The sequence below is a fragment of the Leucoraja erinacea genome, chromosome 13, assembly GCF_028641065.1.
Source record: "Leucoraja erinacea ecotype New England chromosome 13, Leri_hhj_1, whole genome shotgun sequence".
NCBI classification, from domain to species: Eukaryota; Metazoa; Chordata; class Chondrichthyes; order Rajiformes; family Rajidae; genus Leucoraja; species Leucoraja erinaceus.
Window position 1 is genome coordinate 55,062,372 of NC_073389.1, and position 15,923 is coordinate 55,078,294.

Here is a 15,923-nt window from a genome sequence, read left to right on the forward strand (position 1 = left end):
TTTATAGAAACATAGAAAATAGGTGCAGGAGTAGGCCATTCGGCCCTTCGAGCCTGCACCGCCATTCAATATGATCATGGCTGATCATCCAACTCAGTATCCTGTACCTGCCTTCTCTCCATACCCCCTGATCCCTTTAGCCACAAGGGCCACATCTAACTCCCTCTTAAATATAGCCAATGAACTGGCCTCAACTACCTTCTGTGGCAGAGAATTCCACAGATTCACCAACTCTCTGTGTGAAAAATGTTTTCCTCATCTCGGTCCTAAAAGATTTTCCCCTTATCCTTAAACTGTGACCCCTTGTGACTGTGACGAGGAAAAACCTTTTCACCCAGAGTTGTGAATCTGTGGAATTCTCTGCCACAGAAGGCAGTGGAGGCCAATTCACGGGATGTTTTCACGAGAGTTAGATTTAGCTCTTAGGGCTAAAGGAATCAAGGGATATGGGGAAAAAGCTGGAATGGGGTACTGATTTTAGATGATCTTGAAGGGCAGTGCTGGCTCAAAGGGCCGAATGGCCTACTATTGCACCTATTTTTCTCTAATATTGATTGCATTGCCTGTCACAGCATCATTGTGCCATTAATAGCTTCCTGTGCAGCCTCTCCAAAGCCTTCACATCCTTCCTGTAATGAGGTGACCAGAACTGCATGCATTGTTCCACATGCGGCCTGGACAATATTTTTTTTAAGCTGCAATATTAATTCCTGACTCTTATACTCAATGCCCAGGCAATGAGAGACCTAATAAATCTTTATAAAGTCACGAGAGGCACAGATAGGGTAGACAGTCAGAACCTTTCTCACAGGGTAGAAATGTCAAAGACTGGAGGAACTTTACAGTGAGTGGGTCAAAGTTTAAAGATTTTACACAGAGCGTAGCGGGTGCCTGGAAAACCATCAGTGGAGGTGGAGTAGCTATGATAGTGGCGTTTAAGATGCTTTTAGAAAGGAATATGGATATGGAGGCATACGGATCACGTGCAGGCAGATTAGTTTAACCTGGCGTCATGTTGGGCACGGACATTGTGGGCCGAAGGGCCTGTCCCTGTGCTGTACTGTAACACCCCTGGTCACAGAGCTGGAGTGGTGATGGTTCAGTATTGGCGTGTCCCTAGGGCGAGATTAGTTTAACCTGGCATCACCTTGTCCACAAATGCTGCCCGATGCACTCTCACTCCGGCATCTGTGTCCATCTGATGGGACCAGCATTGCCTCCAGGAGCCCACTGGCCCCCCGGCGCTCCCTCACCCCTGCCCCTCCCCCCCACGGCGCTCCCTCACCTCCTCCCCCCCACAAAGAGCGGAGACTGAGTTTGAGGCAAACGTTTAATCCGCGACCGTCCAGCGGGGTCCGGGGATGCTGCCGGCGGCTCCACAAATGCAGCGGGTGCGGCCCCGGGGGAGGGGAGCTCCCCTCGGGCCCCCGTCAGTGAGGGGGGGCCGTGACCCCGAGTGAACCCTAACATTTAATGCGATAACTCGGGGGATCCCAGCTCCGGCCCCGGGGTCACGACCTCGGGTCATCGCGGGCCAGGACGATGGCGGTCCGGCTCGGAATGTAGACCTGCAACACACACAGTGGGGGCACTGGTCAGTGGTCAGCACCAGCGGGGAGGGGTGGGGTTGGAGGGGGAGGGGTGGATGTTGTCCGGGGCAGGGGGGGGGGGGTTGGAGAAGGGGGGGGGGGGGGGGCTGATGTAGAAACAAAGAACTGCAGATGCTGGTTTACCAAGAAAAGACACCAAGTGCTGGAGGACCGGGGTCAGGCCGGCCTGAAGGTTCCCCCACAGACGCTGCCCGACCCGCTGGTTCTCTGTAGCCAGGGCCGCAGACGTGACCCACCCGCCCCCCCTCGGCCCCCGCACCCCGGGGTGTTGGTGGTGGGGGAATTGGGGGTTCACAGCCCCCCCCCCCGGGGCAGATCTTGTATCCGCGGGGGGGGGGGCGAATTTGTTTCAGAGACTTGTATGAAGACATGGATCATGGCCAGCACGGACATGGTGGGCCGAAGGGCCTGTTCCTGTTGCTCCTTGACACAACTTGTTCCCGAGCTTGCTGCAACTTGAACACCGCAGCCCCCCCCCCCCCCCCGGCAATGCCCCCCTCCCCCCACCCACCGAGGCCCGGACTCGCTGCGGCTCCTGCCCCACAGTGTGAGCTCTCGGGAGGCCGGGTGCCCCGGGCTGAGCCCACACCACCCACTCACCTTCAGCCAGTGTTTGCAGTGGTGCAGAATGCCAAACTGTACCAGCTGGGGGAGGAAAAGGTGAGAAGTAACAGAGCCTCTGTTAGAGGTAAGTGAGCATGAGTGTTAGTGATTAATGTGGAGGCAGCAACACAATGCATGGAGGGAGAGAAACAGAAAGACAGCAAGGAAGGAAGGAAGGCGGTGTGGGTAGGGCAGGGCAGGGGTTGCCAACTTTAAATGATATAAAATACACTGAGAATCAAATCAAACGACAATAAATACTGTTGATGCTGAGGTGGAATTAATGGTTTAGCTGCTGCGAGTCGCCCGGACAGCAGGGGGCAGGAGTGGGCAACACTGGGCCCGGACAGCAGGGGGCAGGAGTGGGCAACACTGGGCATGGGCAGCAGTGGGCAACACTGGGCCCAGACAGCAGGGGGCAGGAGTGGACAACACTGCCCCCACTGACAGAGACACAGGGGCTGAAGATGCAGGAACCTGGAGCAAAGCACAAAGTGATGGAAGAAAGGTCCCGACCCAAATCAGTGCCTGACCGTTCCCCCCACAGATGCTGCCCGACCAGCTGGGTTACTCCAGCACTTTGTGTTTGGCTCAATGTCAGTGTCCATCACCAGCCCCTCCGGTCGCCCCTTCACTAGGAAATAAATCTGTTTCCTCTGGCAGCTTGTTCCACATGCAGACCCCCCTCTGAGTGAGGCCCCTCTTCAATCTTCCCCCTCTGCCCTCTACCCTGGGATGTACATCTCAAGGTCACCCCTCAGCCTCTTCCTGTAACTCAGAGTTACTGTCTAAATACTTTGGTCTTCATGCACTCGCAGCTCCACATTGCTAGCTTCACCACCCAGTCTGACCACCTGCCCAACCCCACACCTGTCACCTGCCCAACCCGTCACCTGCCCCAGCGACCCACACCTGCCCCATCCCCTCACCTGCTCCATCCCCACACCTGTCACCTGCCCAACCCCTCACCTGCCCCAACCCCACACCTGTCACCTGCCCCATCCCGTCACCTGTCACCTGCCCCATCCCCTCACTCCTGGGAGGGTGGCACTTACCTCCAGGGCATGGGCACGCCTCTGGAACTGCTCGGGATCAAAATGGTGTAACTGAGAAAGGAAAATAGAAAAGGAGGAAAATAGAGGAAAAGGAAAACAGACAGAAACAGAACAAAGAATGATGTGGACAGTTAATGAATATGGATAAAGTTAAGGGTTGCAGTGTTGTCACCAGGATTACTGATGCATGGCTGACGTGTTGATGCAGGTCCACATTAAACCCTGATCTATTGATGATCATTGCCCAATGGCTTCCTGGTGTCAGTAATCAACATTATGTCAGTGTTAGAGGTTTCAACCCACAACTGTATCGCAGTGTTAAACAGCAACACCGGTACTGTACTCCAGTGTTACACACAGACACACACACCCGGTACTGTACCCCAGTGTTACACACAGACCCGTCCCCACCCGGTACTGTACCCCAGTGTTTTACACACACACACACACACACACCCGGTACTGTACCCCAGTGTTACACACACACACCCGGTACTGTACTCCAGTGTTACACACACACACCCGGTACTGTACTCCAGTGTTACACACACACACCCGGTACTGTACTCCAGTGTTACACACACACACCCGGTACTGTACTCCAGTGTTACACACACACACCCGGTACTGTACTCCAGTGTTACACACACACACCCGGTACTGTACTCCAGTGTTACACACACACACCCGGTACTGTACTCCAGTGTTACACACACACACACCGGCACTGTACTCCAGTGTTACACACACACACCCGGCACTGTACCCCAGTGTTACACACACACACCCGGCACTGTACCCCAGTGTCACACACAGACCCGTCCACACCCGGTACTGTACCCCAGTGTCACACACACACACACACCCGGTACTGTACCCCAGTGTCACACACACACACCCGGTACTGTACCCCAGTGTCACACACACACACACACACACCCGGTACTGTACCACAGTGTTACTCACACACACACACCCGGCCACATTTACATGAGTGTGAAGAGATTGCAATAATGCTGGGGCCTGACTGCAGTCCTGGTGACAACAGTGTGGTGAGAGCTGGGATTAGCTGAAACCACCAGTGAGTGACCAGACACACATGTTTATGTTAACAGGTACAACTGGTTATGTGAGTGGTCAGGGTGAGATAGGGAGAGGATAGCGGGGTGTGAGTGAGTGAGTAAGTGTGTGTGTGTTGGTGTTACTGGAGGTCAGGTGTGTGTGTGTGGTGAGTGTGTGATGTGTATGTGTAAGTGTGTGTGTGAATGCGAGTGAGTTGGTGTTACTGGAGGTCAGGTGTGTGTGTGCGGTGTGAATGGGGGTGGTGTGAGTGTATGTGTGTGTAGTGTGTGTGTGAGCGTGTGTGTGTATGAGTGTGTGAGCATGAGTGTGTGTGTGTGTGTGTCTCACTGTGTCTGCTGCTCCCAGCAGGTGATGCTGCATGTGTGCCTTGTCTTTGCTGCATGCCTGTGTGCAGCTGCAGCTCCTGCTGCGCGCTGCCGTGCATTTCCTGCGTCGCCCCTCGTGCTGCGGTTCCTTGTTGTCCCTGTCTCACTGGGACCTGGAGGAGTTTGCGCTGTGGTTCTGTGGCTCTGTGGGTGCGATACCTACCTTGTAGAGACGGCCAGCAGGGAGTTGCTGGGCCGAAGGGCCAGTTTGTATGCGGTAGAACACCACCTGCCTGTGTCCACTCCGTGGTGACTGTGTGGAGGGTACAGGAGGTGGTGAATCCGTGGAATTCTTTGTCACAGACGGCGGTGGAGGCCAATCAGTGGATATATTTAAGGCAGAAATAGATCATTCAGGGCAGGGGGGAGCGGGCAGGTTGTTGGAGATGGGGCAGGTTCTGTGTCCACACCCCTCCCACACTGTCACCCCCCCCCCCCACCACGCCCCTCGCTTTACTTGTTCCACAGCCATGAGGGCAATTTCTTCACTGGGGTCTTTGGATGATTCCTCCATTAAACCCTCATCTGTACTTCCTGCATCTCCTATTGGCCTGATGTGAATCTGTCAGTCTGACATAGATAGATTCATGTTCCTGACACCACTGACTTGTGGCCCCTCTGATGCTGCATTACTGCCCCTACACGGTTCCGTCTGCACTCTCTCTCCCGACCGCTCACACCCTAATGTCCTGGTCACATCCTCATAAATCTTCTCTGCACCACTTCCAGCTTCGAGACATCCTTCCCACAGCACCGCGACCAACCCAGACCCTAACTCTCCACAGACTTGGCCTCTCACACACGTACACACATGCACGCACACACGTACACATGCACGCACACACGTACACATGCACGCACACACGTACACACGCACGCACACACGTACACACATGCACGCACACACGTACACATGCACGCACACACGTACACACATGCACGCACGCACGCATACACACACATACGCATGCACACACATGTACACACGCACGCACGCACACGCACACACACACGCACGCACGCGCACACACGTACACATGCACAGACACATGCATGCACGCACACACGCGCGCGCACACACACACACCCACACAAAGCCACACTGACTATCTGTGACCAGGAGTGACCTCTCCAAATACAGACCGATCCTCCCTCACTCTTCCCCCCCGTCTGTCTGAACAAAACCAGATGTTGCAGCAACAGGGTGCCCGTACATCGTCTCCACGTTGCTCGTGTATGTTGTGTAACGTGGGTCAGTGTTGCCGATCCGTCACCACTGCCGTCTCTCACTGCGGTGTGGGCAGTGGGCAGTGGCGGTGCGGGGCAGTGGCGGTGCGGGGCAGCGGGGGCCGGAGAGGGCAGAGGTCAGGGCAAGGCCAGCAGCAACCGGCAGTCCAGACCACCGGGCAGTTACTAGATGTGATGCCCAGACATGGCCCAGCCTGGGCCAGACGCAGTGTGAAAACCAGCACCCAGACATGAAAGAGTAGACCAGACACAACTCCAGACGCACAGAGCAATGTCCAGACGTGATGGAGCGGTGTCTAGACGGAGGCAGTGGCATCTAGACGGTACGGTGAACTCACCAGCAGTGAGTTGTTGCGGTTGTTCTGCTCCTGGGATTCGGTGAAGAATTCGGTGCTGTGGTCTAGCCGGCCGTGGCCACCGTACTTCCCCTCGTCACTGTCCAGCACGATCTTGTACCCACGGCAACGGTCAAGGAAAACCCCGCGTCACGTAACACCGCGCCATGTACACGATCATGCAACACGTGTACATGGTCACGCAACACGGTCACGCAACATGTGTACATGGTCACGTAGCACGTGTACATGGTCACGCAACACGTGTACACGGTCACGCAACATGTGTACGTGGTCACGCAACACATATACACGGTCATGCAACACGTGTACACGGTCACGCAACACGTGTACATGGTCACACAACACGTGTACACGGTCACACAACATGTGTACACGGTCACGCAACATGTGTACATGGTCACGCAACACGTGTACACTGTCACGCAACACGTGTACATGGTCATGCAACACCGAGGCATGTACACGATCATGCAACACATTTACACGGTCACGCAACACGTGTACACGGTCACGCAACACATATACACAGTCACACACACCGCGGAGTAGACTTGATGTGCTGAATGGCATAATTCTACTCCGATCATTTATAACTTTATGATCGCTGGTCGGTACGGATTCGATGGGTCGAAGGGCCTTTTTCGTGCTGCATCGCTAAACTAAGCAACAGACTGCAGCCAGTTTAGGCAAGGTCACAGGTCAGGGACAGGTCACGTAGACAATAGGTGCAGGAGTAGGCCATTCGGCCCTTCGAGCCAGCACCGCCATTCAATGTGATCATGGCTGATCATCCCCAATCTGTACCCCGTTCCTGCTTTTTCCCCATATCCCTTGATTCCGTTAACTCCAAGAGCTAAATCTAACTCTCTCTTGAAAACATCCAGTGAATTGGTCTCCACTGCCTTCAGTGGCAGAGAATTCCACAGATTCACAACTCTCTGGGTGAAAATGTATTTCTCCATCTCCATTCTAAATGCCCCCCCCCCTCTTATTCTTAAACTGTGGCCCCTGGTTCTGGATTCCCTCAACATCGGGAACATTTTTCCTGCATCTTGCTTGTCCAATCCCTTAATAATCTTATATGTTTCTATAAGATCTCCTATCCTTCTAAACTCCAGAGTATACAAACCCAGCCGCTCCATTCTCGTAGCATATGACAGTCCCGTCATCCCAGGAATTAACCTTGTAAACCTACGCTGCACTCCCTCAATAGCAAGAATGTCCTTCCTCAAATTAGGGGACCAAAACTGCACACAATACTCCAGGTGTGGTCTCACTAGGGCCCTGTACAGGGCCAATCTATGGATCCAGCCCTCCCATCACAGGTCAGGGAGGGAGTTCACAGGTCAGAGGTCAGGACAGGAGGTCACAGGCCACCAGTGTTGCCCGCTCTGGGTACAGGGCAGGTGGGTGAGACTCCTTGGGTGGGGGGGGGGGGGGGGGGGGGGGGGGGGGCAGACAGGGATTGAACACAAGATGATGCCTGCACTGCCCTCTCCACACTGCCCACTCCACATTGCCCACTCCACACTGCCCGCTCCACACTGCCCACTCCACACTGCCCGCTCCACGCTGCCCGCTCCACGCTGCCCACCCACTCCACGCTGCCCACTCCACGCTGCCCGCTCCACGGTGACTGCCCGCTCCACGTTGCCCGCTCCACACTGCCCGCTCCACGCTGCCCGCTCCACGCTGCCCGCTCCACGCTGCCCGCTCCACGCTGCCCGCTCCACGCTGCCCACTCCACGCTGCCCACTCCACGCTGCCCACTCCACGCTGCCCACTCCACAATGCCCACTCCACACTGCCCACTCCACGCTGCCCACTCCACGCTGCCCACTCCACAATGCCCACTCCACACTGCCCACTCCACGCTGCCCACTCCACGCTGCCCACTCCACAATGCCCACTCCACGCTGCCCACTCCACGCTGCCCACTCCACGCTGCCCACTCCACAATGCCCACTCCACACTGCCCACTCCACAATGCCCACTCCACGCTGCCCGCTCCACACTGCCCACTCCACACTGCCCACTCCACACTGCCCACTCCACACTGCCCGCTCCACACTGCCCACTGCCCGCTCCACACTGACCGCTCCACACTGCCCGCTCCACACTGCCCACTCCATCAGAGGCCGATGTGATATCAGCAACTACACTCTCAGTGCGCTGGGCACAGATTACTCCAGTCTTTCCAAACCAGTTGCAACTACAGTATTTGTGATAATTACTGTTGTTACAATGTTTTGCTAAAACACAGAGAAATTCAGGCAACTAAAGTAATCGATGAAAATAGAAATAGAGAGTTTTGCCAGACCCGACTCTCTGCACCGAGACTGGTCTCAGTTACTGCAGCGACTGCACCAACGCATGGTCTTGGCCCAGCGACTGCACCAACGCATGGTCTTGGCCCAGCGACTGCGCCAATGCATGCTCTCCTTGGCCTGGGCCCTGCAGCAACTACAGAGGTGGCGAGCGCTGACCACGATGGAGGGTCACTCGGTGTGAACGATACATCGAGGGGTAGGCCCTTTGGCCCATCGTGCCTGTGCTGACCGTGACACCGATGGATTATGGTCAATGTCCTTCATCTGTCCCGTAAATCTGAAGGCAGACGGCGTAACACCGGCATGCTCACCGTGCAGCGGGGGGGACCCCAGGTAGGGGGGACCCCAGGTAGGGTTGACCCCAGGGAGTGGTGACCCCAGGTAGGGGTGACCCCAGGGAGTGGTGACCCCAGGTAGGGGTGACCCCTGGGAGTGGTGACCCAGGTAGGATGACCCCTGGACGTTGTTCCCCAGGGTTGTGACTACACCCCCCCCCCCTCCCTCACGATGCCCGGTCCCACCCACTGACCCTCGGTGAAGGATACTTCCCGGGAAGGTCCACGCCAACCCGGTAATCGGGGAAACTCTTCTCATGGTGGAAGTTGAAGACAAAGAGAACTCCGGCCCGCTCGAAGGCGATCACCTTGTTGTCTTCATGTTTCTCACTCACGTACGCCTGGGGTGGAGACAGTGTTACTGAGACAGTGTTACTGAGACAGTGTTACTGGGACAGTGTTATCTGGGACAGTGTTATCTGGGACAGTGTTACTGGCACAGTGTTACTGGGACAGTGTTATCTGGGACAGTGTTACTGGGACAGTGTTACTGAGACAGTGTTACTGAGACAGTGTTACTGAGACAGTGTTACTGGGACAGTGTTACTGGCACAGTGTTACTGAGACAGTGTTACTGACAGTGTTACTGGGACAGTGTTACTGGGACTGTTACTGGGACAGTGTTACTGAGACAGTGTTACTGAGACAGTGTTACTGGGACTGTTACTGGGACAGTGTTACTGGGTCAGTGTTACTGAGACAGTGTTACTGGGACTAGGTTACTGGGACTAGGTTACTGGCACAGTGTTACTGAGACAGTGTTACTGGCACAGTGTTACTGGGACAGTGTTACTGGGACAGTGTTACTGGGACAGTGTTACTGAGACAGTGTTACTGGGACAGTGTTACTGGCACAGTGTTACTGGGACAGTGTTACTGGGACAGTGTTACTGGGACAGTGTTACTGGGACAGTGTTACTGGGACAGTGTTACTGGGACAGTGTTACTGGGACAGTGTTACTGAGACAGTGTTACTGGGACAGTGTTACTGGGACAGTGTTACTGGGACAGTGTTACTGAGACAGTGTTACTGGGACAGTGTTACTGGGACAGTGTTACTGAGACAGTGTTACTGGGTCAGTGTTACTGAGACAGTGTTACTGGGACAGTGTTACTGAGACAGTGTTACTGGGTCAGTGTTACTGAGACAGTGTTACTGGGACAGTGTTACTGGGACAGTGTTACTGGGACTACTGGCACAGTGTTACTGAGACAGTGTTACTGGGACAGTGTTACTGAGACAGTGTTACTGGGACAGTGTTACTGAGACAGTGTTACTGACACAGTGTTACTGAGACAGTGTTACTGGGACAGTGTTACTGGGACAGTGTTACTGGGACTGTGTTACTAGGACAGTTTTACTGGGACAGTGTTACTGAGACAGTGTTACTGACAGACAGTGTTACTGGGACAGTGTTACTGAGCCAGTGTTACTGACAGACAGTGTTACTGACAGACAGTGTTACTGGGACAGTGTTACTGGGGCTGTGTTACTGGGACAGTGTTACTGAGACAGTGTTACTGGGGCTGTGTTACTGGGGCTGTGTTACTGGGACAGTGTTACTGGGACAGTGTTACTGAGACAGTGTTACTGGGACAGTGTTACTGGGACTGTTACTGGGACAGTGTTACTGGGACAGTGTTACTGGGACAGTGTTACTGAGACAGTTTTACTGACAGACAGTGTTACTGAAACAGTTACGGGCTACTGCTGCAGCTTCTGGTTCTACTGGCCTCACACTAATGGAGATATTTAGAGCAGGCGACAGTGGTCTGTGGGGAATTTTTGTGGGTTAGCAGAGTTGCTGCTCACACACAGACCTTGTTTAATCAGGGCTGAAATTAAAACCAAACAGTTTTAAATGAGAAGATAATGAACTATCAAACTAATCTGCACCTGTCCCTACACGACAGAGCCAGCGCAGTCTGGTATCAGGACTGATGAACCAGACCCTGTACTGGCCGTCAACCCCAGCCAAAGCAAGCCTGCTGCAGTCCTGAAATAAACCAGAACCTGGCAGAAACACTCGGCAGGTCAGGCAGCATCTGTGGAGAAAGGATGGAAGTCAATGGCCGGACGAGGCGTTGAAGCCAAGATACCGAAAAGCCAAATAATGGACATGACGTCTCTGGGGACGGGATTTGTCCGAGACCTTGTGAGCGATTGGTCCAGACCCCCGTCTTCGCAGCTTTTGGTGCCAAAGATCATCGAGTGGATTATTTTTGTCAGCGGTGATTTACTGTGGAGACCTCATGTCCATATTTGGCTTTTAGTCGTCGTGTACGTTCAGTATCTTGGCTTCGGCTTCTCGTCCTTCGAGGCCACTTTCACACACCGGAGTTAATATCTCAGGCCAGAGAGTGGTCAGTGACAGGGACTGGGACTCCCATACCCTGCCCGCCCGGCCTGCTGTGTCTCTGCTGAGGCCACTCACCGGAGGAGCTGCCAGCCAGCCGTATGTCTCTTCCAAGTTGTTCATATCTTTGTCGAAGGTGTTGAGGAGATTGTATCGAAGCAGCTTATTGTCCAACAGGTCAAACTGACGCCTGGCGTAGTGGTAACTCTCGTTGTTCCCCACCCGCGGGAAGTCCAGCCATTCCGGGTGTCCAAACTCATTGCCTGCAGGAGGAGAGAAGATGTTGCTGGAGGTCAGGGGGTTACATCCGCCAGGGTCACCGACTGTTTGGTGTTTCCTTAATTCCACAATGTGCAGTTGGTGGCAGATGGGTTTCAATGTGGTTTAGCTGATTGTCTCAGCAACATTCAACTCTGAGGGACCTTGGGATTGCACCACTTTCGTGACCGCTTTTAATCCGAAAACCATCTGGCTATATATACTTGTTTGCACAAAGACATACTGCTACTAGTTCAGGTTTAATAGGATCTAAGTTAAAACAGGATTTTTGTTATTCAGTAAAGGTCGTACTAAACAAAATGGTCAAATGTGTGGATGTGAATAGGATTATTTACGCTTTGTACTTTAGTTTTTCAATTCACCTTCATGGATGAAATTGCTTGGCTTGCTGCAAACGTAAAGTGAGTTTATTCATTGTCTCCACATCATCCTAGGGTGGCCCATCAGTATAGTTGATGCTGTACAGTGCCAGTGACCCAGTGAGAATCTTGCTCATGTCAGACTCAGAGTGGACAGAGTCACGATAAATACATCAATAACCTCATTGATAGCAGCAGAATCAGGCCATTCAGCCCATCAAGTCTACTCTGCTATTCAATCATGGCTGATCTATCTCTCCCTCCTAACCCCATTCTGATTGATTTGATTCAATTTTATTGTCATTGTCTTCAAGTAAGAGACAAGGAAATGCTATTTCCCAAACAGTCATACGAATAAAAAACAAAACACAGAACACGATAGTTCACGGCACCAAAGTTCCCCACTGTGAGGGAAGGAACCAAAGTCCAGTCAACCTCCTCACTGATGTTCCCCAATGTTCACCTGTGGTCCTGGCCTCCTGAGCCCTCCGCAGTCGCTGATGTTCAGGCCCTCTCGCGGGGAACGATGGAACCCTGGCGTTGAACAGAAGAACATCCTCAGCGGCCCGGACCTCCGAATCGGCCACCTCCCACTGGAGTCCGCAGCTCTCGAAGTCCACAGGCCGAGCTGGGTGGAGATTCAACGCTGGCGGCCCCCAGCAAAGGGTCCCAGGTCTCCGCGATGTTGGTCAGTGCCGCCCGCGCTGGAAGCTCTACAAACCACAGCTCCGCAATGTCGATGCAACAGGCCCAACACTCCAGAGCTTCAAACGGCGATCCCAGGAAAGGCCTCGCCCACTCCGCGATGTATCCAGCGCTGTGCCGCCGCCGCTGGAGCTCTGGTTCGGTCCCTGGCAGGAAAGGCCACGCCCTCGCCAGGACGGTTCCCCCCTTACCCTACCCCCCTCCCAAAAACATACTTTAAACATACTAAAAATAAAAAAGATAAAAAGACAAACAGATTGCAGGCAGAGGCAGCCATCAACAGCACCACCAGATGCTCCTGCCTTCTCCCCATAACCCCTGACACCAGGACTAATCAAGAATCTATCTCTGCCTTAAAAATATCGATTGACTTGGCCTCCACAGATTCACCACCCTCTGACTGATGAAATTCTTCCTCATCTCCATCCTAAAGTGGTAATTATCATTGTTTCCCATTCAATAATACAACAACTGGTACAAACAGCAGACAGACACAGATGTTGGAGTAACTCGCGGGACAGGCAGCATGTCTGCAGAGAAGGAATGCGTGACGTTTCGGGTCGAGACCCTTCAAGGTCACAGTTTATAGTCACTTGCACCAATTAAGGTACAGTGATATTTGAGTTACCATACAGCTGTACAAAGTGAAAAGCAACAAGACACACAACCACACAAACTAAACGTGAACAACATCCACCATAGCGGCTCCCCGCATTCCTCACTGTGATGGAAGGTAATAAACGCCTTTATTTTCCCACGGTCGGGGTTGTCGAACCATCAACAGTCGGGGCGATCAAAGCTCCCGCAGCCGGCGATCCGAATCCCTCGCGTCGGGGTGATCGAAACTCCCCGCGTGGGGACAGTCGAAACTCACCGCGGCTTGGAGTTCCCGAATCGGTCTCTAACCAGGGACCGCGGGCTCCACGATGTTAAAGTTCACAGGTCCCGTGGTTGGAGCTCTCCACAGTTGATCCCCGGCAAAGGGATCGCAAGCTCCACCGTGGTAAGTCCGCGCCGCGCCGGGTCGGTCTCTAGCTATTCTTGCTATTGAGGGTTTGCAGCGTACGTTCACCAGGTTAATTCCCGGGTTGGCGGGACTGTCATATGCTGAGAGAATGGAGCAGCTGGGCTTGTACACTCTGGAGTTTAGAAGAATGAGAGGGGATCTTATTGAAACATATAAGATTATTAAGGGTTTGGACACGCTAGAGGCAGGAAATATGTTCCCGATGTTGGGGGAGTCCAGAACCAGGGGCCACAGTTTAAGAATAAGGAGTAAGCCATTTAGAACGGAGGCGAGGAAACACTTTTTCTCACACAGAGTTGTGAGTCTGTGGAATTCTCTGCCTCAGAAGGCGGTGGAGGCAGGTTCTCTGGATACTTTCAAGAGCTAGATAGGGCTCTTAAAAATAGCGGAGTCAGGGGATATGGGGAGAAGGCAGGAACGGGGTACTGATTGTGGATGATCAGCCATGATCACATTGAATGGCGGTGCTGGCTCGAAGGGCCGAATGGCCTCCTCCTGTACCTATTGTCTCCAGGAAAGGCTGCGCCATTCCACAATGTTAGTGGGGACGGAGATATAATACGAGAAAGAAATCACATCTCCGTCAAGGTCAAAGATTGAAAAAACGTTTCCCCCAACCCCCCTCCCCCCCCCACACACACACATAAAACAAACCAAGGAACACTAAAACATACTCTTTAAAATAAAAAAAACAGAAGAAAGGACAGACTGTTGGCGAGGCAGCCACTGCTGGCCCCATCAGTCTCGACCCGAAACGCCACCCATTCCTTCTCTCCAGAGATGCTGCCTGTCCCACTGAGTTACTCCAGCATTTAGTGTCTATCTTCACTGTGAACCAGCACCTGCATTCCTTCCTGCATGGTCAGGCCAGACATGTTCTCCTTTTCATTTCCTTTGGTCTTTCATGCTGCTGAGGGTCCAGGTTGTGACACGAGATTCATCATCTCTCTCCTGTCCTCCCTCTCCTTGTCGCTGCAGCCAGCAGAGTGCTGTTGTTGGGAAGTATGACGTCAGTGGCTACACAGCCCTGGGCTTACTGGATCAGAGGACATAGACAAGGGGGAACCAACGGATGTGATGCGCGGGGACTTTCAGGAGACTCTAGATTATGTCCAGCAAGACCGCACAACATGCAGATGCTGGAACCTGGAGCTAGCAGGAGGAGAATAAAGACAGTGGAGGTGAAACGTTGCTGGAGAAACTCAGCGGGTGCAGCAGCATCTATGGAGCGAAGGAAATAGGTGACGTTTCGGGCCGAAACCCTTCTTCAGACTGATGGGGGGGGGGGGGGGAGGAAGGAAAAGGGGAGGAGGAAGAGCCCGAGGGCGGGCGGATGGGAGGGTGGGAGGAGACAGCTAGAGGGTTAAGGAAGGGGAGGAGACAGCAAGGGCTAGCAAAACTGGGAGAATTCAATGTTAATGCCATCCGGACGCAAGGTCCCCAGGCGGAATACGAGGTGCTGCTCCTCCAATTTCCGCTGTTGCTCACTCTGGCAATGGAGGAGACCCAGGACAGAGAGGTCGGATTGGGAATGGGAGGGGGAGTTGAAGTGCTGAGCCACCGGGAGATCAGGTAGGTTATTGCGGACTGAGCGGAGGTGTTCGGCGAAATGATCGCCCAACCTCCGCTTAGTCTCCCCGATGTAAATCAGCTGACATCTAGAGCAGCGGATGCAGTAGATGAGGTTGGAGGAGATACAGGTGAACCTTTGTCGCACCTGGAACGACTGCTTGGGTCCTTGAATGGAGTCGAGGGGGGAGGTGAAGGGACAGGTGTTGCATTTCTTGCGGTTGCAACGGAAAGTGCCCGGGGAGGGGGTGGGGGAGGTGAAACGTTGCCTGGCCATGCCCCCCACCCCACACAGACACTGTCTGACCCACTGCCCCCCTGGGTCTTTACATGGCAGGCCCACCATCCTCATTCTTGCAAACTTCTCACAAGAGAGATACAACTTCTCTGAAACAAACGAGACAGATTTCTGCATTTGATCCACGCCCCAGTGGGGAGAGGGTGAGCAACAAGTAACTGGAGCTGGAGCCAGAGGGTTATGGGACTTACCAAACAAATGGATGTGTGTGAAAAGGAGCCATCTTCAGTGTTGAAGGGAAAGAGAGGAACAAGAGGTTTCGCAAGCCTTGAGCTGGCATTGACAGGGAGGAGGAGAGGGGCAGAGAGAGAGAGGCCTTTGTCCGAGCCTCATTCATTGAC

At 53.6% G+C, this 15,923-nt stretch overlaps 1 protein-coding gene across 1 annotated transcript in view; it reads right to left on the bottom strand.

The window, feature by feature from the left end:
• Window positions 1-1,316: 1,316 nt before the first annotated feature.
• LOC129703091 (1,4-alpha-glucan-branching enzyme-like) overlaps window positions 1,317-15,923 on the bottom strand; it is a 154,278-nt gene continuing 139,671 nt past the window's right edge. Inside the window, 4 exon segments of the mRNA XM_055645289.1 lie at window positions 1,317-1,568; window positions 6,303-6,413; window positions 9,183-9,329; window positions 11,424-11,608. Coding sequence (XP_055501264.1) covers window positions 1,512-1,568; window positions 6,303-6,413; window positions 9,183-9,329; window positions 11,424-11,608 — 500 coding nt within the window. The 3' untranslated portion in view covers window positions 1,317-1,511.